The sequence below is a fragment of the Oncorhynchus gorbuscha genome, linkage group LG04 (assembly GCF_021184085.1).
Source record: "Oncorhynchus gorbuscha isolate QuinsamMale2020 ecotype Even-year linkage group LG04, OgorEven_v1.0, whole genome shotgun sequence".
NCBI lineage: Eukaryota > Metazoa > Chordata > Actinopteri > Salmoniformes > Salmonidae > Oncorhynchus > Oncorhynchus gorbuscha.
In genome coordinates this window covers 10,636,265-10,661,117 of record NC_060176.1, presented here as the reverse complement: position 1 = coordinate 10,661,117, position 24,853 = coordinate 10,636,265, and the positions used below count along the sequence as shown (strand labels likewise).

The window sequence follows — 24,853 nt, the reverse complement described above, 5'->3', positions numbered from 1 at the left end:
TACACACAATTAGCACAGCCACACACCCAATTAGCAAAACACTACACACAATTAACACACCCACACACCCAATTAGCAAAACACTACACACAATTAGCACACCCACACACCCAATTAGCAAAACACTACACACAATTAGCACACCCACACACCCAATTAGCAAAACACTACACACAATTAGCACACCCACACGCCCAATTAGCAAAACACTACACCCAATTAGCACAACCACACACCCAATTAGCAAAACACTACACCCAATTAGCACAACCACACATCCAATTAGCAAAACACTACACACAATTAGCACACCCACACACCCAATTAGCAAAACACTACACCCAATTAGCACACCCACACACCCAATTAGCAAAACACTACACACAATTAGCACACCCACACACCCAATTAGCAAAACACTACACACAATTAGCACAACCACACACCAAATTAGAAAAACACTGCACACAATTAGCACACCCACACACCCAATTAGCAAAACACTACACACAATTAGCACAACCACACACCCAATTAGCAAAACACTACACACAATTAGCACACCCACACACCCAATTAGCACAACCACACACCCAATTAGCACAGCCACACACCCAATTAGCAAAACACTACACACAATTAGCACTGCCACACACCCAATCTGTAGCTCAGTTGGTAGAGCATGGCGCTTGTAACGCCAGGGTAGTGGGTTCGATTCCCGGGACCACCCATACGTAGAATGTATGCACACATGACTGTAAGTCGCTTTGGATAAAAGCGTCTGCTAAATGGCATATTATTTTTATTATTATTTATTTATCAAAACACTACACACAATTAGCACAACCACACACCCAATTAGCAAAACACACACCCAATTAGAACAGCCACACACCCAGTTAGCAAAACACTACACCCAATTAGCACAACCACACACCCAATTAGCAAAACACTACACCCAATTAGCACAACCACACACCCAATTAGCACACCCACACACCCAATTAGCACACCTACAGAGCAACACCCAATTAGCAACACTACAGATCCTTTGCAAAATTAAACACTCTTGTAAAAACTATACACTTCTTTTTAAAAACCACACTTTGTTACCATATGAAACACACACGTTTCACATTACTATACTCTGTTTGCACGAGTTACACTCTGCTGTGATAAACCTAAAACCCTTTTAGCACTTCTACTTCCCTATGATTAGAGTAGGCTACTATCAACAAAGTACAAATATAATGTAAATTCACCAAACACTACACAAGGCCAATGTTGCAGACTGAAGAAACTAATTTATTTCTAAACACGCCTAAAATGTTGACATGGAGATTCATAATACTGTAACCAAACGTCACTTTACGTATTGTAATTAAAAAAATATATAAAAAAATAACTAGACATTGTCTCTTCGTCTAGCTGGATCTGGCCAGAGAATTTCATCAACATCGCAGGCAATGTTGTCATTAGCAAGACACCTTGGAAAGAAACGTCTTGAATGACGAATCCATCCTTGCATTGCTGCTACCTCCATCTGGTCACAGGCCTCCTCCATGGCTTGGATGAGGGGTACCTCAGCCTGGAGACGGAGATCATATACCTTCCACCGCCATGCCGAGAAGAACTCTTCTATAGGGTTGAGGAATGGAGAGTATGGTGGAAGATATAGGGTGGTGAAATGTGGATGTTGCTGAAACCAGTTCTGAACCAGAGCAGAGCGGTGGAAAGACACATTGTCCCAGACAACAATGTATTGCATATGATCGATTTGATTTGCTGCTGTTATGTTGTGCAATTGGTCCATGAATGTAAGTATGAGTGCTGTGTTGTAAGGGCCCATATGGGCCTGGCGGTGGAGGACACCATTCTGTGTAATGGCTGCACAGAGTGTTATATTACCCCCACGTTGCCCTGGGACATTGACTATAGCCCTGTGGCCAATGATGTTTCTTCCCCTCCTTCGTGTTCTCGTCAGGTTGAACCCAGCCTCATCTACATAAATGAACTCATGCTGGATATCCTCTCCATCCATTCGTAAAACTCTCTGAAAAACAGTGTCAGGCAAAATTGTGTAGTTCAGTGTAGATCTATTATACATATTACAGTACAGTAAAAGATTATGAGACAGTATGCAAGATCACACTGCTAAAGTGAATACATAGCTCTGCATAATCATGCCGCAGTCGTTTCACCCTTTCGGAATTGCGCCCGAAAGGCACTCGATAAATTTGCTTCATTTGAATTTTTTTTTTTTTTAGGATGCGTGGCAGTGTTGATGTTGAGACCTGATGGATATCGTTGAAAATGGCGTGGTTATTGACAATGTTAGCTTGGAGCTGCTTGAGTGTTATAGCATTGTTGGCCAAAACCATGTTTACTATCTCCCTCTCTTGCTGTTCTGTGAACATAGGAGGCCTTCCCCCTTGTCGTCCCTGACCCTCAATCCTATGTAGAAAAAAACAGTATAAAATAGTACAGTAATTTCACAGGAAAAGGTAACAGAAGTGCTGATAGTGCATAGAATACAGTACTGTAAGCAGTTACTGAAACCATGCAGATGTTTTTGATATGATGATATTTTTACAATACCTATTTTCCAGTCTAAATGTTCTCATCACACTTGCCACTGTATATCGGTTTAGATTTGTCTGTACTCGCAGTCCAGCCTCCCTCAGCATCAGGCCGTGGTTGACAACGTGGTCAACCAGTGTTGATTTGTCTGTACTCCCAGTCCAGCCTCCCTCAGCGTCAGGCCGTGGTTGACAACGTGGTCAACCAGTGTTGATTTGTCTGTACTCCCAGTCCAGCCTCCCTCAGCGTCAGGCCGTGGTTGACAACGTGGTCAACCAGTGTTGATTTGTCTGTACTCCCAGTCCAGCCTCCCTCAGCGTCAGGCCGTGGTTGACAACGTGGTCAACCAGTGTTGATTTGTCTGTACTCCCAGTCCAGCCTCCCTCAGCGTCAGGCCGTGGTTGACAACGTGGTCAACCAGTATTGATTTGGCTGTACTCCCAGTCCAGCCTCCCTCAGCGTCAGGCCGTGGTTGACAACGTGGTCAACCAGTATTGATTTGTCTGTACTCCCAGTCCAGCCTCCCTCAGCGTCAGGCCGTGGTTGACAACGTGGTCAACCAGTGTTGATTTGTCTGTACTCCCAGTCCAGCCTCCCTCAGCGTCAGGCCGTGGTTGACAACGTGGTCAACCAGTGTTGATTTGTCTGTACTCCCAGTCCAGCCTCCCTCAGTGTCAGGCCGTGGTTGACAACGTGGTCAACCAGTGTTGATTTGGCTGTACTCCCAGTCCAGCCTCCCTCAGTGTCAGGCCGTGGTTGACAACGTGGTCAACCAGTATTGCGCGGATCTCATTTGTCAGATTCAGTCCTCTTTGAGCACCTTCTTGTCTTCCTCTTCCTCCCCTTCCTCATCCTCCTCATCCTCCTCGTCCTCCTCGCCGTCGTCCTCCTCCTCGTTCTCCTCCTCCTCATCCTCCTCCTCCTCCTCATCCTCCTCCTCGTCTTACTCTTTCTCTGACTCTTTCCATTGTGCTTGAAGACCGATGAACTCACCTGCTGCTTTTTATAGTGCTCATACACCTGATTGGTGTGTCTACAATTGAGCAAACGAGTGTTTGCACACCTGATGACTGTGTTGAACCCATTGGTTGGACGGTATGGTAATTTGACAGTCAGTGCTTTGGTATTGCAAGGATGTGACTTCATGATAGATTTTTGTGTGTAATGTATGTTAAGTGTGTTTAGTGTTTTGCAAATCACTGTGTGTAGAGTTTTGCAACAAGTGTGAGGTTGACAATGTGCTTATAGTTGTGCAAATATGGGCTGATGTTTTGCTTCTTGAGTGTAAGGTTTTGCTAATAGTGTACTACTTTTAATTTGAGTGTGTAAGCAATCCAAAAAAACTGTAATCAAACTATTACATTCATCTGACTATCCACAGTAATCACATTATTGTGTGCATGTAACCACACTCGTTGTATTGTTTCTGGCCTCCGTTGGCAGCAGGGAAAGGATCCTCCCTGAGGGTAGTGGGGGGCAAGAGACTATTTTTTCCCATTTCAGTCAGTGTGTGTGACAGACAGAGTAGACAGTAAGAATGGGTTTCTCTGCTGGGTCAGAGTGTTTACAATATCCGTCTCCACATCTTTCTCAGTGAGAGCAGAGGACCCTTTATGAAGAACAATTCAGGGTGAATGTTTGATGTGCTAGTTTGACAGCGTTCAATTGCAGTCCTTTGGGGGGGGGCAGGCCTGGGTATTACTCCTGCAGCTCACATTACATACAATGGAATTTGTATGACGATTGTTGCGGGGGGGGGGATTAATTATACATTGAAGCTATTTTCTAGCGTCTTCTCTCTCTCTCTCTCGCTCTCTCTCGCTCTCTCTCGCTCTCTCTCACGCTCTCTCTCTCTCGCTCTCTCCCTGCCTCTCTCTCTCTCTCTCCCTGCCTCTCTCTCTCTCTCCCTGCCTCTCTCTCTCTCTCTCTCCCTGCCTCTCTCGCTCCCTGCCTCTCTCTCTCCCTGCCTCTCTCTCTGCCCGGAGAGGGAATGTATTTCATGGTTAGGTGAGAGGTTCCTGCTCTCAATACTGTTCTGCTAATTATCCAATGCATGTATTTAAGAGGTCTCTGTTCCTCTCAGCTCTCTCTCTCGCTCTGGGTAATCACATATTCCAGACCAGGATCTTTCATTAGACAGGACCCAAGCTGTTCAGTGAACTGTTAACTGTCTCAACAGAACACTTCAACTGCCTGTTAGATTAAGGTTAATTCCTGTCTGCTGTTGTTGTCTTGTTGTTTGTCCACTGCTGTTAGTTGTTGTGATTTGAGAGATCTGTGGTATATCAATGTTTTGTGAGAATGCAGTTGGGAAGTCATTAGAGTTAATGCAGACAACTACCAGTTAATAACCTATCAAAACGCATGAGGCAGTAAAGACCAGAGTGTCCCATCCTAGCCTTACCCCCGGTTCTAGCAGCCTATGGCTAACTACGTTCTCTTCAGCCATTTGCCCTCTCCAGATTCTTGTGTTGTCGTTCGTATGTTGCTCTAATGTTGTGTTTGCTGGTGTGGGTCTGTATTTTAGTCTGTTTGCTGCTTCCACGGATTCTAACAATAGCATCAATGTTAATTTACACTGAACAAAAATATAAATGCAACATGTAAAGTGTTGGGCCCACGTTTCATGAGCTGATATAAAAGATCCCAGAATTGTTCCATATGCACAAAAAGTTTATTTCTCTCAAATGTTTTGCACAAATTTGTTTACAATCCTGTTAGTGAGCATTTCTCCTTTCTGAAGATAATCCATCCACCTGACAGGTGCGGCATATCAAGAATATGATTAAACAGCAGGATCATTCCGCAGGTACACCTAAAATGTGCAGTTTTGTCACACAACACAATGCTACAGATGTCTCAAATTATGAAGGAACGTGCAATTTGCATGCTGTCTGCAGGAATGTCAGAGAATTTTATGTTTATTTCTCTACCATAAGCCACCTCCAATGTCATTTTACAGAATTTGTCAGTACGTCTAACCGGCCTCACAACCGCAGACCACGTGTATGGCGTCGTGTGGGCGAGCGGTTTGCTGATGCCAATGTTGTTTGGGATGCTCTGGATCGACGTGTTTGACAGCGTGCTCCAACTTCGACAGCCATTGAAGAGGAGTGGGACAACATTTCACAGGCCACAATCAACAGCCTGATCAACACTATCCGAAGGAGATGTGTCGCGCTGCATGAGGCAAATGGTGGTCACACCAGATACTGACTGGTTATCTGATCCATGCCTCTACCTTTTGTTTAAGGTATCTGTGACCAACAGATGCATATCTGTATTCCCAGTCATGTGAAATCCATAGATTAGGGCCTAAGGAATTTATTTCAATTGACAGATTCCCTTATATGAACTGTAACTCAGAAAAATCAGAGTTTTTCAGGTTGCATTTTGCATTTATATTTTTGTTCTGTATAATTCACTCTCTCTTAGTTGATGACTAGCCAGCCGAGAACAGCAGAGAGATACTTCTGTTTTCTGGAGCAAGTCAATGACCTTTACCCTCCTGTTCTGTTTGCTCTTCTCACTGTGCTTATCTCTCGTGTGTTCCTATTGATTGAATGACCTCCTGTTGTGACTGGTGTAGCGAGCGCCGGTTCCCCCCGGACTGCCGTCCTGATACACGCTGGCGGGCCCCTCTTGCATGAATACGTGTTTTATTTTCCTTCATCCCTCTCAGAGGACCGTCACCTAGCTTCTTCATCCCTGCTCATAGTCTACTTTTCATTTACCAAACCAATAAGAATGCACAATTAGATTAGATTATGATTTTTCTGCATCAATTACAGATGGATGGACAATGCCAGTGCTTATTCAGGTTGGCTAACTTTACTGAACGTTTGTCATTGAAGCCAACCTTGGTTCTTGATGTAACTGTGTGTCAAATCTGTTGGACGACATAAAGTTCATATGGAACCACCCATCAGTCAAAGCCTGATACACATCGGTTGTTGTGAGGGTTTAGACCCTGTAGCAGTGGTATTTGGGCCCCGCCTCCTCCATATCAGTCATCAGGACACTGTCATCACCATGTGAACCGTGGGATAGCTGGGTCTCACACTGGGCTGAGCCATCCTCCTCTCATCCTCCTCCCATCCATCCCTTTTCCACACTCTTCTCCAGTTTCACTGCCTTTCTTTCTGTTGGCCTCATCACATTCAACAAACATTCAGTCTATCTAGCCACATCTAGCTATAGCAGGCTGTATTTCAATGTTTCTGTTGTATTGTCCAACCAGGCCATATCATTTAGTGCCATGGAACCGGCTCATTGATTCATATGTTTTGTTTTGTTAATGTATAGGACATTTACAGTATTAGGCAAGAATGCCTTCTCGTCTTGTGTACCAGAGGCATGGAATAGTCTACAATTTATGCCTCATCTAGATATGTTAGTGCCCCTGAATGAAGTAAACATTGTGCTGGGAGACTCTGTTCCAGAGGAGTGTAAATGTTTTCTTTAGGCCGGATCATGTTGTTGAATTGTATTATATTGTTATATGTTTTAATGTATTGATTGTTGCTGCCTTCTTGGCCAGGTCTCCCTTGAAAAAAGAGACTCTGGGACTCAATGGGATTTTCCTGGTTAAATCAAGGTTAAATAAAAATTAATAAAAATTTTGTGAAAAAAAATGTTGATTGGTTTTTATTCGACTCATTCTTAAAGTCAAAGATCAGCCTGTAGATAAATCACCCAGGTTCATTACCCAATGAAAGCTTAAGACCAGACCCACCTAATGTTATGTCAAGGGAGCCTTAAAATAGAGCCTTCTAGTCTTCCATGCTAAAGAGGGGGTGGGCTGGGTAATAGCAGAGGTTCCTCCATTTATACTCACCTTAAAATCACACACTTTTTGTGAAAGGAACTGTGGAAAGTAAGTAACTTTTCCGACACGAAACATCCCCACATTGCTGATGTGTGTGGTAGACACTATGGATGTGGACCCTAGTCATGGGTCTGGTTCTGGCCTGTCCATTCAGCACTTTTCTCTGGGGGATTCAGTTGGGATCACGCTGGCACTATGCTGCTGGATAATACAGGACTCTGCCATCAAAACAGGCTTTGTTAAACCCACAGCCAAGTAAGATCACTACAGCTGATCACAAGTACAATACTAAACAGAAACACGACATGATGGCGAATGCACGTGTTGTACGCTAAAGAGAAGTTTTCAGTGATTTACAATGGATTGCTGTTTGTTTGTAAATGGAGGATGGATTCCTGGTAGACATAGGGTGAATTCCAAATGGCATCCTAATTCCTATATGGTGTACTGCTTTTGACGAGGGCCCATAGGGCTCTGGATGCATTCATTCTGAGACTGCAAGGCTGTACCCAGACTCAGAGTTATTATACATCAGGATACATGGAAGGATATTGTAGCAGATAGTACAGGAATGTGCCACTTTGAAGAGTTGTGTAATAGGTACAGGCAAAATGATGGTCTGGGACTATGCATGGGCTAGCATGCTGGGCAGTACTGGATGATACAGGGTGTATTGTAATGGGAAAGGCAGTAGAGTGGTTTGGAGAGCAGAGAGCTGTATAAAGGTCATAGTTGTGGACTGGGCAGTGTAGTAGTTTGGGGTGGAACTGTGTTGGGAAATGCTGATCTGTGTTGTAATTGGACAGTAAGTTGTCAGTGGCACCGTTGGCTCCCTATCAGGTCTGGATTGGGAGATTAGCCTTGTGGTGGAGCGTTGGGGTGGGCAGATTTACAGTAAGTGCCAGACAGAAGGGCAAGCCCATTACACTATACTGTAGAGACGGATCTACTCTAGCCTGTAGCAGCCAGGGACCAGGGTAAGGCTAATTGTGAGGTTTCTCTTTTTGTGTGTGTGTGTGTGTGTGTGTGGGGGGGGTTGTATGACGATTTGTGCTTCGTAACAATGCTATAGCTAGGCAAACTGGGTACGCTATGTTGAGTTACTGTAAGTTTGTGTGAAATTAGTTTGTGCACAAGGGTATTAATGAGGAATTTGCTGTGCATTAGGACTTGTGAAACACTTCAAATATACAGACAAAACTTACTGCTTGTCAAACTTTAAAACCAATTCTTCTTCATACGTGGCGTGTTGCATGAACAGCTTTAGTGTAGAGACGACGGTGTAGAGACGATGGTGTAGAGACGATGGTGTAGAGACGATGGTGTAGAGACGATGGTGTAGAGACGATGGTGTAGAGACGATGGTGTAGAGACGATGGTGTAGAGACGATGGTGTAGAGACGATGGTGTAGAGACGATGGTGTAGAGACGATGGTGCCTCTTGCTTTTGTTATTAGTTTTGTAAGTTCTGGTGATGGCTTTGAGCCCCATTGTGAGCTAATATTATGCTAACTTACTCTCTGAGTCTTCATTTGCAGAACGTACCCATTGACCCCTCCATCCCCTCTTTCCCATCATTATTTTTGGTTCTGATGTGTCTCTTCTCTTCTCTCTCCACAGGCGAGCCACACAGGAATGCGCTCCTACATTTACAATAAGAACTCTGTGATTGGCTCGCAGGCAGAGCACGGTGGGATGAGGACGTACTTCTTCAGTGCCGACACCCAGGAGGACATGAATGGTTGGATCCGAGCCATGAACCAGGCTGCTCTCATGCAGAGTCAAGGCATCAAGAGGTTAGTCCCTCCCTTCCACCCTGCAGGCCATTCCTAGTTGTCCCAAATAGTCTCCTCTGTAGTGTCCCCAATAGTCTCCTCTGTAGTGTCCCCAATAGTCTCCCATGTTATATCCCCAATAGTCTCCTCTGTAGTGTCCCCAATAGTCTCCCATGTAATATCCCCAATAGTCTCCTCTGCAGTTATCCCCAATAGTCTCCCATGTAGTATGCCCAATAGTCTCCTCTGTAGTTATCCCCAATAGTCTCCTCTGTAGTGTCCCCAATAGTCTCCTCTGTAGTGTCCCCAATAGTCTCCTCTGTAGTGTCCCCAATAGTCTCCTCTGTAGTGTCCCCAACAGTCTCCTCCGTAGTGTCCCCAATAGTCTCCTCTGTAGTGTCCCAAATAGTCTCCTCTGTAGTGTTCCAAATAGTCTCCTCTGTAGTGTCCCCCATAGTCTCCTCTGTAGTGTCCCCAATAGTCTCCTCTGTAGTGTCCCCAATAGTCTCCTCTGTAGTATCCCCAATAGTCTCCTCTGTAATTATCCCCAATAGTCTCCCATGTAGTATCCCCAATAGTCTCCTCTGTAATTATCCCCCATAGTCTCCTCTGTAGTTATCCCTAATAGTCTCTTCTGTAGTTATCCCCAATAGTCTCCTCTGTAGTTATCCCAAATAGTCTCCTCTGTAGTTATCCCCAATAGTCTCTTCTGTAGTTATCCTCAATTGTCTCCTCTGTAGTTATCCCCAATAGTCTCCTCTGTAGTTATCCCAAATAGTCTCCTCTGTAGTTATCCCCAATAGTCTCTTCTGTAGTTATCCCCAATAGTCTCCTCTGTAGTTATCCCCAATAGTCTCCTCTGTAGTTATCCCCAATAGTCTCCTCTATAGTTATCCGCAATAGTCTCTTCTGTAGTTATCCCCAATAGTCTCTTCTGTAGTTATCCCCAATAGTCTCCTCTGTAGTTATCCCAATAGTCTCCTCTGTAGTTATCCCCAATAGTCTCTTCTGTAGTTATCCCCAATAGTCTCTTCTGTAGTTATCCCCAATAGTCTCTTCTGTAGTATCCCCCATAGTCTCCTCTGTAGTTATCCTAAATAGTCTCTTCTGTAGTGTCCCCAATAGTCTCTTCTGTAGTTATCCCAAATAGTCTCCCATGTAGTATCCCCCATAGTCTCCTCTGTAGTTATCCCAAATAGTCTCTTCTGTAGTTATCCCCAATAGTCTCTTCTGTAGTTATCCCCAATAGTCTCCCATGTAGTATCCCCAATAGTCTCCTCTGTAGTTATCCCCAATAGTCTCCTCTGTAGTTATCCCCAATAGTCTCTTCTGTAGTTATCCCAAATAGTCTCCTCTGTAGTTATCCCCAATAGTCTCTTCTGTAGTTATCCCAAAATAGTTATCAATAGTCTCTTCTGTAGTTATCCCAAATAGTCTCTTCTGTAGTTATCCCAAATAGTCTCTTCTGTAGTTATCCCCAATTGTAGTTATCCCCAATAGTCTCTTCTGTAGTTATCCCAAATAGTCTCCTCTGTAGTTATCCCAAATAGTCTCTTCTGTAGTTATCCCCAATAGTCTCTTCTGTAGTTATCCCCAATAGTCTCTTCTGTAGTTATCCCCAATAGTCTCTTCTGTAGTTATCCCAAATAGTCTCCTCTGTAGTTATCCCAAATAGTCTCTTCTGTAGTTATCCCCAATAGTCTCTTCTGTAGTTATCCCCAATAGTCTCTTCTGTAGTTATCCCCAATAGTCTCTTCTGTAGTTATCCCAAATAGTCTCCTCTGTAGTTATCCCAAATAGTCTCTTCTGTAGTTATCCCCAATAGTTTTTTTTTTCATTTTTTTTTCACCTTTATTTAACCAGGTAGGCAAGTTGAAACAAGTTCTCATTTACAATTGCGACCTGGCCAAGATAAAGCAAAGCAGTTCGACAGATACAACGACACAGAGTTACACATGGAGTAAAACAAACATACAGTCAATAATACAGTATAAACAAGTCTATATACAATGTGAGCAAATGAGGTGAGAAGGGAGGTAAAGGCAAAAAGGCCATGGTGGCAGAGTAAATACAATATAGCAAGTAAAACACTGGAATGGTAGTTTTGCAATGGAAGAATGTGCAAAGTAGACATAAAAATAATGGGGTGCAAAGGAGCAAAATAAATAAATAAATTAAATACAGTTGGGAAAGAGGTAGTTGTTTGGGCTAAATTATAGGTGGGCTATGTACAGGTGCAGTAATCTGTAAGATGCTCTGACAGTTGGTGCTTAAAGCTAGTGAGGGAGATAAGTGTTTCCAGTTTCAGAGATTTTTGCAGTTCGTTCCAGTCACTGGCAGCAGAGAACTGGAAGGAGAGGCGGCCAAAGAAAGAATTGGTTTTGGGGGTGACCAGAGAGATATACCTGCTGGAGCGTGTGCTACAGGTGGGAGATGCTATGGTGACCAGCGAGCTGAGATAAGGGGGACTTTACCTAGCAGGGTCTTGTAGATGACATGGAGCCAGTGGGTTTGGCGACGAGTATGAAGCGAGGGCCAGCCAACGAGAGTGTACAGGTCGCAATGGTGGGTAGTATATGGGGCTTTGGTGACAAAACGGATTGCACTGTGATAGACTGCATCCAATTTGTTGAGTAGGGTATTGGAGGCTATTTTGTAAATGACATCGCCAAAGTCGAGGATTGGTAGGATGGTCAGTTTTACAAGGGTATGTTTGGCAGCATGAGTGAAGGATGCTTTGTTGCGAAATAGGAAGCCAATTCTAGATTTAACTTTGGATTGGACATGTTTGATATGGGTCTGGAAGGAGAGTTTACAGTCTAACCAGACACCTAAGTATTTGTAGTTGTCCACGTATTCTAAATCAGAGCCGTCCAGAGTAGTGATGTTGGACAGGCGGGTAGGTGCAGGTAGCGATCGGTTGAAGAGCATGGATTTAGTTTTACTTGTATTTAAGAGCAATTGGAGGCCACGGAAGGAGAGTTGTATGGCATTGAAGCTTGCCTGGAGGGTTGTTAACACAGTGTCCAAAGAAGGGCCGGAAGTATACAGAATGGTGTCGTCTGCGTAGAGGTGGATCAGGGACTCACCAGCAGCAAGAGCGACCTCATTGATGTATACAGAGAAGAGAGTCGGTCCAAGAATTGAACCCTGTGGCACCCCCATAGAGACTGCCAGAGGTTCAGACAGCAGACCCTCCGATTTGACACACTGAACTCTATCAGAGAAGTAGTTGGTGAACCAGGCGAGGCAATCATTTGAGAAACCAAGGCTGTCGAGTCTGCCGATGAGGATGTGTTGGTTGACAGAATCGAAAGCCTTGGCCAGATCAATGAATACGGCTGCACAGTAATGTTTCTTATCGATGGCGGTTAAGATATCGTTTAGGACCTTGAGCGTGGCTGAGGTGCACCCATGACCAGCTCTGAAACCAGATTGCACAGCAGAGAAGGTATGGTTAGATTCAAAATGGTCGGTAATCTGTTTGTTGACTTGGCTTTCGAAGACCTTAGAAAGGCATGGTAGGATAGATATAGGTCTGTAGCAGTTTGGGTCAAGAGTGTCCCCCCTTTGAAGAGGGGGATGACCGCAGCTGCTTTCCAATCTTTGGGAATCTCAGACGACACGAAAGAGAGGTTGAACAGGCTAGTAATAGGGGTGGCAACAATTTCGGCAGATAATTTGAGAAAGAAAGGGTCCAGATTGTCTAGCCCGGCTGATTTGTAGGGGTCCAGATTTTTCAGCTCTTTCAGAACATCAGCAGAATGGATTTGGGAGAAGGAGAAATGGGGAAGGCTTGGGTGAGTTGCTGTTGGGGGTGCAGTGCTGTTGACCGGGGTAGGAGTAGCCAGGTGGAAAGCATGGCCAGCCGTAGAAAAATGCTTATTGAAATTCTCAATTATGGTGGATTTATCAGTGGTGACAGTGTTTCCTATCTTCAGTGCAGTGGGCAGCTGGGAGGAGGTGTTCTTATTCTCCATGGACTTTACAGTGTCCCAGAACTTTTTGAGTTAGTGTTGCAGGAAGCAAATTTCTGCTTGAAAAAGCTAGCCTTGGCTTTTCTAACTGCCTGTGTATAACGGTTTCTAGCTTCCCCGAATAGCTGCATATCACGGGGGCTGTTCGATGCTAATGCAGAACGCCATAGGATGTTTTTGTGTTGGTTAAGGGCAGTCAGGTCTGGGGAGAACCAAGGGCTATATCTGTTCCTGGTTCTAAATTTAGTCTCTTCTGTAGTTATCCCAAATAGTCTCCTCTGTAGTTATCCTCAATAGTATCCTCTGTAGTTATCCCCAATAGTCTCCCATGTAGTATCCCCAATAGTCTCCTCTGTAGTTATCCCCAATAGTCTCCTCTGTAGTTATCCCCAATAGTCTCCTCTGTAGTTATCCCCCATAGTCTCCTCTGTAGTTATCCCCAATAGTCTCTTCTGTAGTTATCCCAAATAGTCTCCTCTGTAGTTATCCCCAATAGTCTCTTCTGTAGTTATCCCAAATAGTCTCCTCTGTAGTTATCCCAAATAGTCTCTTCTGTAGTTATCCCCAATAGTCTCTTCTGTAGTTATCCCCAATAGTCTCTTCTGTAGTTATCCCAAATAGTCTCCTCTGTAGTTATCCCAAATAGTCTCTTCTGTAGTTATCCCCAATAGTCTCTTCTGTAGTTATCCCCAATAGTCTCTTCTGTAGTTATCCCCAATAGTCTCTTCTGTAGTTATCCCAAATAGTCTCCTCTGTAGTTATCCCAAATAGTCTCTTCTGTAGTTATCCCCAATAGTCTCTTCTGTAGTTATCCCCAATAGTCTCTTCTGTAGTTATCCCCAATAGTCTCTTCTGTAGTTATCCCAAATAGTCTCCTCTGTAGTTATCCCAAATAGTCTCTTCTGTAGTTATCCCCAATAGTTTTTTTTTCATTTTTTTTTTTTTTTCACCTTTATTTAACCAGGTAGGCAAGTTGAGAACAAGTTCTCATTTACAATTGCGACCTGGCCAAGATAAAGCAAAGCAGTTCGACAGATACAACGACACAGAGTTACACATGGAGTAAAACAAACATACAGTCAATAATACAGTATAAACAAGTCTATATACAATGTGAGCAAATGAGGTGAGAAGGGAGGTAAAGGCAAAAAAGGCCATGGTGGCAGAGTAAATACAATATAGCAAGTAAAACACTGGAATGGTAGTTTTGCAATGGAAGAATGTGCAAAGTAGACATAAAAATAATGGGGTGCAAAGGAGCAAAATAAATAAATAAATTAAATACAGTTGGGAAAGAGGTAGTTGTTTGGGCTAAATTATAGGTGGGCTATGTACAGGTGCAGTAATCTGTAAGATGCTCTGACAGTTGGTGCTTAAAGCTAGTGAGGGAGATAAGTGTTTCCAGTTTCAGAGATTTTTGCAGTTCGTTCCAGTCACTGGCAGCAGAGAACTGGAAGGAGAGGCGGCCAAAGAAAGAATTGGTTTTGGGGGTGACCAGAGAGATATACCTGCTGGAGCGTGTGCTACAGGTGGGAGATGCTATGGTGACCAGCGAGCTGAGATAAGGGGGACTTTACCTAGCAGGGTCTTGTAGATGACATGGAGCCAGTGGGTTTGGCGACGAGTATGAAGCGAGGGCCAGCCAACGAGAGTGTACAGGTCGCAATGGTGGGTAGTATATGGGGCTTTGGTGACAAAACGGATTGCACTGTGATAGACTGCATCCAATTTGTTGAGTAGGGTATTGGAGGCTATTTTGTAAATGACATCGCCAAAGTCGAGGATTGGTAGGATGGTCAGTTTTACAAGGGTATGTTTGGCAGCATGAGTGAAGGATGCTTTGTTGCGAAATAGGAAGCCAATTCTAGATTTAACTTTGGATTGGACATGTTTGATATGGGTCTGGAAGGAGAGTTTACAGTCTAACCAGACACCTAAGTATTTGTAGTTGTCCACGTATTCTAAATCAGAGCCGTCCAGAGTAGTGATGTTGGACAGGCGGGTAGGTGCAGGTAGCGATCGGTTGAAGAGCATGGATTTAGTTTTACTTGTATTTAAGAGCAATTGGAGGCCACGGAAGGAGAGTTGTATGGCATTGAAGCTTGCCTGGAGGGTTGTTAACACAGTGTCCAAAGAAGGGCCGGAAGTATACAGAATGGTGTCGTCTGCGTAGAGGTGGATCAGGGACTCACCAGCAGCAAGAGCGACCTCATTGATGTATACAGAGAAGAGAGTCGGTCCAAGAATTGAACCCTGTGGCACCCCCATAGAGACTGCCAGAGGTTCAGACAGCAGACCCTCCGATTTGACACACTGAACTCTATCAGAGAAGTAGTTGGTGAACCAGGCGAGGCAATCATTTGAGAAACCAAGGCTGTCGAGTCTGCCGATGAGGATGTGTTGGTTGACAGAATCGAAAGCCTTGGCCAGATCAATGAATACGGCTGCACAGTAATGTTTCTTATCGATGGCGGTTAAGATATCGTTTAGGACCTTGAGCGTGGCTGAGGTGCACCCATGACCAGCTCTGAAACCAGATTGCACAGCAGAGAAGGTATGGTTAGATTCAAAATGGTCGGTAATCTGTTTGTTGACTTGGCTTTCGAAGACCTTAGAAAGGCATGGTAGGATAGATATAGGTCTGTAGCAGTTTGGGTCAAGAGTGTCCCCCCTTTGAAGAGGGGGATGACCGCAGCTGCTTTCCAATCTTTGGGAATCTCAGACGACACGAAAGAGAGGTTGAACAGGCTAGTAATAGGGGTGGCAACAATTTCGGCAGATAATTTGAGAAAGAAAGGGTCCAGATTGTCTAGCCCGGCTGATTTGTAGGGGTCCAGATTTTTCAGCTCTTTCAGAACATCAGCAGAATGGATTTGGGAGAAGGAGAAATGGGGAAGGCTTGGGTGAGTTGCTGTTGGGGGTGCAGTGCTGTTGACCGGGGTAGGAGTAGCCAGGTGGAAAGCATGGCCAGCCGTAGAAAAATGCTTATTGAAATTCTCAATTATGGTGGATTTATCAGTGGTGACAGTGTTTCCTATCTTCAGTGCAGTGGGCAGCTGGGAGGAGGTGTTCTTATTCTCCATGGACTTTACAGTGTCCCAGAACTTTTTGAGTTAGTGTTGCAGGAAGCAAATTTCTGCTTGAAAAAGCTAGCCTTGGCTTTTCTAACTGCCTGTGTATAACGGTTTCTAGCTTCCCCGAATAGCTGCATATCACGGGGGCTGTTCGATGCTAATGCAGAACGCCATAGGATGTTTTTGTGTTGGTTAAGGGCAGTCAGGTCTGGGGAGAACCAAGGGCTATATCTGTTCCTGGTTCTAAATTTAGTCTCTTCTGTAGTTATCCCAAATAGTCTCCTCTGTAGTTATCCTCAATAGTATCCTCTGTAGTTATCCCCAATAGTCTCCCATGTAGTATCCCCAATAGTCTCCTCTGTAGTTATCCCCAATAGTCTCCTCTGTAGTTATCCCCAATAGTCTCCTCTGTAGTTATCCCCATAGTCTCCTCTGTAGTTATCCCCAATAGTCTCTTCTGTAGTTATCCCAAATAGTCTCCTCTGTAGTTATCCCCAATAGTCTCTTCTGTAGTTATCCCAAATAGTCCTCTGTAGTTATCCCAAATAGTCTCTTCTGTAGTTATCCCCAATAGTCTCTTCTGTAGTTATCCCCAATAGTCTCTTCTGTAGTTATCCCAAATAGTCTCCTCTGTAGTTATCCCAAATAGTCTCTTCTGTAGTTATCCCCAATAGTCTCTTCTGTAGTTATCCCCAATAGTCTCTTCTGTAGTTATCCCCAATAGTCTCTTCTGTAGTTATCCCAAATAGTCTCCTCTGTAGTTATCCCAAATAGTCTCTTCTGTAGTTATCCCCAATAGTCTCTTCTGTAGTTATCCCCAATAGTCTCTTCTGTAGTTATCCCCAATAGTCTCTTCTGTAGTTATCCCAAATAGTCTCCTCTGTAGTTATCCCAAATAGTCTCTTCTGTAGTTATCCCCAATAGTTTTTTTTTCATTTTTTTTTTCACCTTTATTTAACCAGGTAGGCAAGTTGAGAACAAGTTCTCATTTACAATTGCGACCTGGCCAAGATAAAGCAAAGCAGTTCGACAGATACAACGACACAGAGTTACACATGGAGTAAAACAAACATACAGTCAATAATACAGTATAAACAAGTCTATATACAATGTGAGCAAATGAGGTGAGAAGGGAGGTAAAGGCAAAAAAGGCCATGGTGGCAGAGTAAATACAATATAGCAAGTAAAACACTGGAATGGTAGTTTTGCAATGGAAGAATGTGCAAAGTAGACATAAAAATAATGGGGTGCAAAGGAGCAAAATAAATAAATAAATTAAATACAGTTGGGAAAGAGGTAGTTGTTTGGGCTAAATTATAGGTGGGCTATGTACAGGTGCAGTAATCTGTAAGATGCTCTGACAGTTGGTGCTTAAAGCTAGTGAGGGAGATAAGTGTTTCCAGTTTCAGAGATTTTTGCAGTTCGTTCCAGTCACTGGCAGCAGAGAACTGGAAGGAGAGGCGGCCAAAGAAAGAATTGGTTTTGGGGGTGACCAGAGAGATATACCTGCTGGAGCGTGTGCTACAGGTGGGAGATGCTATGGTGACCAGCGAGCTGAGATAAGGGGGACTTTACCTAGCAGGGTCTTGTAGATGACATGGAGCCAGTGGGTTTGGCGACGAGTATGAAGCGAGGGCCAGCCAACGAGAGTGTACAGGTCGCAATGGTGGGTAGTATATGGGGCTTTGGTGACAAAACGGATTGCACTGTGATAGACTGCATCCAATTTGTTGAGTAGGGTATTGGAGGCTATTTTGTAAATGACATCGCCAAAGTCGAGGATTGGTAGGATGGTCAGTTTTACAAGGGTATGTTTGGCAGCATGAGTGAAGGATGCTTTGTTGCGAAATAGGAAGCCAATTCTAGATTTAACTTTGGATTGGACATGTTTGATATGGGTCTGGAAGGAGAGTTTACAGTCTAACCAGACACCTAAGTATTTGTAGTTGTCCACGTATTCTAAATCAGAGCCGTCCAGAGTAGTGATGTTGGACAGGCGGGTAGGTGCAGGTAGCGATCGGTTGAAGAGCATGGATTTAGTTTTACTTGTATTTAAGAGCAATTGGAGGCCACGGAAGGAGAGTTGTATGGCATTGAAGCTTGCCTGGAGGGTTGTTAACACAGTGTCCAAAGAAGGGCCGGAAGTATACAGAATGGTGTCGTCTGCGTAGAGGTGGATCAGGGACTCACCAGCAGCAAGAGCGACCTCATTGATGTATACAGAGAAGAGAGTCGGTCCAAGAATTGAACCCTGTGGCACCCCCATAGAGACTGCCAGAGGTTCAGACAGCAGACCCTCCGATTTGACACACTGAACTCTATCAGAGAAGTAGTTGGTGAACCAGGCGAGGCAATCATTTGAGAAACCAAGGCTGTCGAGTCTGCCGATGAGGATGTGGTGGTTGACAGAATCGAAAGCCTTGGCCAGATCAATGAATACGGCTGCACAGTAATGTTTCTTATCGATGGCGGTTAAGATATCGTTTAGGACCTTGAGCGTGGCTGAGGTGCACCCATGACCAGCTCTGAAACCAGATTGCACAGCAGAGAAGGTATGGTTAGATTCAAAATGGTCGGTAATCTGTTTGTTGACTTGGCTTTCGAAGACCTTAGAAAGGCATGGTAGGATAGATATAGGTCTGTAGCAGTTTGGGTCAAGAGTGTCCCCCCCCTTTGAAGAGGGGGATGACCGCAGCTGCTTTCCAATCTTTGGGAATCTCAGACGACACGAAAGAGAGGTTGAACAGGCTAGTAATAGGGGTGGCAACAATTTCGGCAGATAATTTGAGAAAGAAAGGGTCCAGATTGTCTAGCCCGGCTGATTTGTAGGGGTCCAGATTTTTCAGCTCTTTCAGAACATCAGCAGAATGGATTTGGGAGAAGGAGAAATGGGGAAGGCTTGGGTGAGTTGCTGTTGGGGGTGCAGTGCTGTTGACCGGGGTAGGAGTAGCCAGGTGGAAAGCATGGCCAGCCGTAGAAAAATGCTTATTGAAATTCTCAATTATGGTGGATTTATCAGTGGTGACAGTGTTTCCTATCTTCAGTGCAGTGGGCAGCTGGGAGGAGGTGTTCTTATTCTCCATGGACTTTACAGTGTCCCAGAACTTTTTTGAGTTAGTGTTGCAGGAAGCAAATTTCTGCTTGAAAAAGCTAGCCTTGGCTTTTCTAACTGCCTGTGTATAACGGTTTCTAGCTTCCCCGAATAGCTGCATATCACGGGGGCTGTTCGATGCTAATGCAGAACGCCATAGGATGTTTTTGTGTTGGTTAAGGGCAGTCAGGTCTGGGGAGAACCAAGGGCTATATCTGTTCCTGGTTCTAAATTTAGTCTCTTCTGTAGTTATCCCAAATAGTCTCCTCTGTAGTTATCCTCAATAGTATCCTCTGTAGTTATCCCCAATAGTCCCCTCTTTAGTGTCCCCAATAGTCTCCTCTGTAGTGTTCCCAATAGTCTCCTCTGTAGTTATCCCCAATAGTCTCCTCTGTAGTGTCCCCAATAGTCTCCTCTGTAGTGTCCCCAATAGTCTCCTCTGTAGTGTCCCCAATAGTCTCCTCTGTAGTTATCCCCAATAGTCTCCTCTGTAGTGTCCCCAATAGTCTCCTCTGTCGTGTCCCCAATAGTCTCCTCTGTAGTGTCCCCAATAGTCTCCTCTGTAGTGTCCCCAATAGTCTCCTCTGTAGTTATCCCCAATAATCCCCAGTTAACCAAATGACTCCTAGTCCAACCTCTCCTACCTCTGCCTCCTTCTCTCTTCCTTCCCAGCACCAAAGCAAAGCCCATTTTTCCCAGTCTGATCTTGATCATGTGCCTTTAGAAACATTAGCAAAGTGCCTAACTGTTGGGGTTATAGGTGGGAGTGTACCTGGCCTGGTCTGGCTTGGCATGGTTTTGGCATGGTTTAGCTTGGTCTGCTTGCCTGGGACTCAGTGAGCAGTCATCCATGGCAGGACAGGCGTAGCACTGCTCTGATAGTGTCTACTCTCCTGTGCTGTGGATGGGTGGGATGTTGAGTTCTGCAGCTGGCTGCTGTATGGATGAGTGCTCCATCCTGCTCCTGCTGCCAGCTGAGCATGGGCCAGTCACAGGGCACAGACACGGCTCCTCCTTCTACTCCATCCTGCTCCTGCTGCCAGTTGAGCATGGGCCAGTCACAGGGCACAGACACGGCTCCTCCCTCTACTCCATCCTGCTCCTGCTGCCAGCTGAGCATGGGCCAGTCACAGGGCACAGACACGGCTCCTTCTACTCCATCCTGCTCCTGCTGCCAGCTGAGCATGGGCCAGTCACAGGGCACAGACACGGCTCCTCCTTCTACTCCATCCTGCTCCTGCTGCCAGCTGAGCATGGGCCAGTCACAGGGCACAGACACGGCTCCTCCCTCTACTCCATCCTGCTCCTGCTGCCAGCTGAGCATGGGCCAGTCACAGGGCACAGACACGGCTCCTTCTACTCCATCCTGCTCCTGCTGCCAGCTGAGCATGGGCCAGTCACAGGGCACAGACACGGCTCCTCCCTCTACTCCATCCTGCTCCTGCTGCCAGCTGAGCATGGGCCAGTCACAGTGCACAGACACGGCTCCTCCCTCTACTCCATCCTGCTCCTGCTGCCAGCTGAGCATGGGCCAGTCACAGGGCACAGACACGGCTCCTCCTTCTACTCCATCCTGCTCCTGCTGCCAGCTGAGCATGGGCCAGTCACAGGGCACAGACACGGCTCCTCCCTCTACTCCATCCTGCTCCTGCTGCCAGCTGAGCATGGGCAAGTCACAGGGCACAGACACGGTTCCTCCCTCTACTCCATCACAGGGCACAAACACAATCTGCGTCCCAAATGGCACTCTATTCCCTATATAGTGTACTACTGATTAGATCCCCATGGGCCCTGGTCAAAAGTAGTGCAGTATATAGGGAATAATAATTCAATTAAAAGGAGAAAAAGTTATGGTTTGGCCAAACTGGTTACGGTTTGGTTAGGTGAATGACAGCTTGTGGTGTTGGAGAAATGAAGTGTACAGTGCACATACATGATGTGGCTGATCTGGACTGGCATGCTACAGCTGAGAGGGAGGTTTGGATATGATGTTTTGTGAAACAATACCATCTAGTGGCCAACGCTGCTCGGTGCTCATTAGCAGCTCCAAGGGAAGCTATTTCTCGTTGTCTGTTTTTCTTTACATCAAAACTATGAAATAACACATATGGAATCATGTGGTAACCAAAAAAGTGTTTAAAAAATATATTTTATATTTTATATTCTTCTAAGTAGCCACCCTTTGAGTTGATGACAGCTTTACACACTCTTGGCATGCTCTCAACCAGCTTCACCTGGAATGCTTTTTCAACAGTCTTGAAGGAGTTCCCACATATGCTGAGCACTTGTTGGCTGCTTTTCCTTCATTCTGCCGTCCAACTCATCCCAAACCATCTCAATTGGGTTGAGGTTGGTCATTTGATGCAGCACTCCATCACTCTCCTTCTTGGTAAAATAGCCCTTACACAGCCTGGAGGTGTGTTTGGAGTCATTGTCCTGTTGAAAAACAAATGGGATGGCATATCGCCGCAGAATGCTGTGGTAACCATGCTGGTTAAGTGTGCCTTGAATTCTAAATAAATCACAACACCCCCACACCATCACACCTCCATGCTTCACGGTGGGAACTACACATCTGTTCACCTACTCTGCGTCCCACGAAGACCCGGTGGTTGGAACCAAAGATTGGACAAAGAAGGACAGATTTCCACCGGTCTAATGGCCATTGCTCGTGTTTCTTGGCCCAAGTAAGTCTCTTCTTATTATTGGTGTCCTTTAGTGGTGGTTTCTTTGCAGCAATTCAACCTCAAATACCTGATTCATGCAGTCTCCTCTGAACAGTTGATGTTGAGATGTGTCTGTTACTTGAACTCTGTGAAGCATTTATTTGGGCTGCAATTTCTGAATTTCGGACTTTGTCCTGATTGACTGACCTTCATGTCTTAAAGTAATGATGGACTATCATTTCTCATTACTTATTTGAGTGGTTCTCGCCATAATATGGACCTGGTATTTTACCAATAGGGCTATCTTCTGTATACAACCCCTACCTTGTCACAACACAACTGATTGGCTATAACGCATTAAGAAGGAAAGACATTTTTAACAAGACACACCTGTTAATTGAAATGCATTCCAGGTGACAACCTCATGAAGCTGGTTGAGAGAATGCCAAGGTTGGCTACTTTGAAGAATTTGAAGAATCTCTTTTTGGTTACTTCATGATTCCATATGTGTTATTTCATAATTTTGATGTCTTCACTATTATTCTACAATGCAGAAAATAGTACAAATAAAGAAAACGGCTTGAATGAGTAGGTGTGTCCAAACTTTTGACTGGTACTGTATGTCTGAATATGCTCTGAACTTTGAAACTGAGTAAAAAACTGTCCATTGAGGACCTGCCCTGTCAATATTTGTAATCTAAAAAAATTGTGATTTGTTAGACGTGTATAGTGTTGGTCTGGGAATCAGATAAATTATATCTCAGATGAATGACTCCCTGCAGAGGGAGAGAGTCTCATACATTCATCTGTGGGGACAAATTAATGATCACTAGAGCTATTACACAGAGTCATTGATGAAGAGGCTACCCCAAGCTATTTGTTTAAAGACAAAATGGCTGTCATTTTGATTCTCAAGGGGAACCCAGCCTGCCTCCTATCCAAAGAGCCTCACTTAGTTACACTCCCCTCTCCATGAAAATATGTGGGTGTTAAAACATATTGAAAACCCCTCCCTGTAGTCTCCCTTCCCTCTGTGGAGGAACTCAGTAATGAATCAATGACATTTGAGTGCTTTCACTAGTATCACTCAAGTGGGAAATAACATTGAGAGTCAGAGTCAGAGTCAACTCAGGTTAATGGAGGTGTCCATGTTGCCGTTTTATCCACAGCCTAATACCTCCAAATCCCCTGTTTCAAGTGTACAGCTGTACTTTATCATAATGTAGTCTACTGTATTAATATCTGAGGGAAAGGAGGAAAGAATTTAATGAATGTATTTAATGCATTACTATAGGTCACTAAGTCCTTGACTAACATTCAGGGGATATATACTGAACAAAAATATAAACGCAACATGTAAAGTGTTGGTCCCATGTTTCATGAGCTGAAATAAAAGATCCCAGAATTTGTCTATATGCACAAAAAGCTTATTTCTCTCAAATTTTGTGCACAAATTTGTTTACACCCCTGTTAGTGAGGATTTCTGCTTTGCCAAGATAATCCATCCACCTGACAGGTGTGGCATATCAAGAAGCTGATTAAACAGCATGATCATTACACAGGTGCACCTTGTGCTGTGGACAATAAAAGGCCACTCTAAAATGTGCAGTTTTGTCACACAACACAAGGCCACAGATGTCTCAAGTTTTGAGGGAACGTGCAATTGTCATGCTGACTGCAGGAATGTTCACCAGAGCTGTTGCCAGATAATTTAATGTTCATTTCTCTACCATAAGTTGCCTCCAACGTCGTTTGAGAGAATTTGCCACCCGGACAGCCGATGAAACTGTGGTGGCCGCGCCCCTTCCCAGAGATGTGAAATTGAAAATGTATTAATGAACTCATTTCAATTGACTGATTTCCTCATATGAACTGTAACTCAGCAAAATCGTTGAAATTGTTGCATGTTGCATTTATATCTTCGTTCAGTATATTAGCTTGTCACTATTCATGTCACACTGAGCTGATTAATCATGTCAGTTGTTTCTATTGTCCAGGGGTTGGTGTGATAGAGAAGCCAGGTTTGACCATTGTATTTAGCCTAGGTAACTGAAAAGTGCCTCTGTTCCAGTATCCCTGTTGACCTCTATCGCCTCTCACCCCTCACAGAGAGACAGTCACAGAGAGACCAGAAATGTCAGTGCAGCAGGCAGTACCACAGACCAACCACGTTAACAACAACACCAGTAAGAGCCCCTCCCAGTCGCGTTCAGGGAGCCTCCAGCGGCCCGAGAGAGATGAGCCTCCGGAGGGGGAGATCCGACTGAGCCAGGGGGACGAGGAGAGGTACGTGTTGGAGGCTCCTAGAAAGCTCAGCCATCCAGCCACGGAGGTAGAGGTGGACAGGCTCTCCCCAGACACTCTCCCTGGGCCCTCACACCCCAGGAATGGCCAGGCCCACAAAGTCCTCGCCACGCTGCCCCCTGAGCAGAATGGGAACGTTGTGTATAAGAGGGGCCTTGTCCCACGGACAGCCACAGAGAAGCAGGTGCAGAGGAAGACTGCTCTGGCTCAGGTGGAGCACTGGGTCAATGTACAGAAGGGAGATCCCAAGAGGTCAGTCAGAAGACCTACTTTACTCATCTAATCTTTACTCTTATCCTGAGCATAATCTTAACCTTAATCTTAAGCTTCAGTGATGATAACCCTAACCATCACAGGAGGTTGGTGGCACCTTAATTATGGAGAACAGGCTCGCTGTAACGGTTGGAGCGGAATAGATGGAATGGTATCAAATACATCACACACATGGTTTCTATGTGTTTGATGCCATTCCCTTTTTTCTATTCCGGACATTATTATGAGCCGTTCTCCCCTTAGAAGCCTGCTGTGCAAACTATAGCCTCAACCCATTCCCCAATA

General features: G+C 44.8%; 1 protein-coding gene across 14 annotated transcripts in view; it reads left to right on the top strand.

Moving 5' to 3' along the window:
• The window catches only part of LOC124033634 (pleckstrin homology domain-containing family A member 7-like), a 174,094-nt gene that overhangs the window by 114,005 nt on the left and 35,236 nt on the right, over window positions 1-24,853 (top strand). For 13 of the 14 annotated variants that reach the window (XM_046345763.1, XM_046345758.1, XM_046345759.1 and 10 more), the window contains 2 exons: window positions 9,029-9,204; window positions 24,101-24,547. In XM_046345763.1, coding sequence (XP_046201719.1) covers window positions 9,029-9,204; window positions 24,101-24,547 — 623 coding nt within the window. Of the gene's footprint in view, window positions 1-8,238; window positions 8,386-9,028; window positions 9,205-24,100; window positions 24,548-24,853 lie in introns of those variants that run through there. The other variant, XM_046345772.1, reaches the window with a different exon arrangement.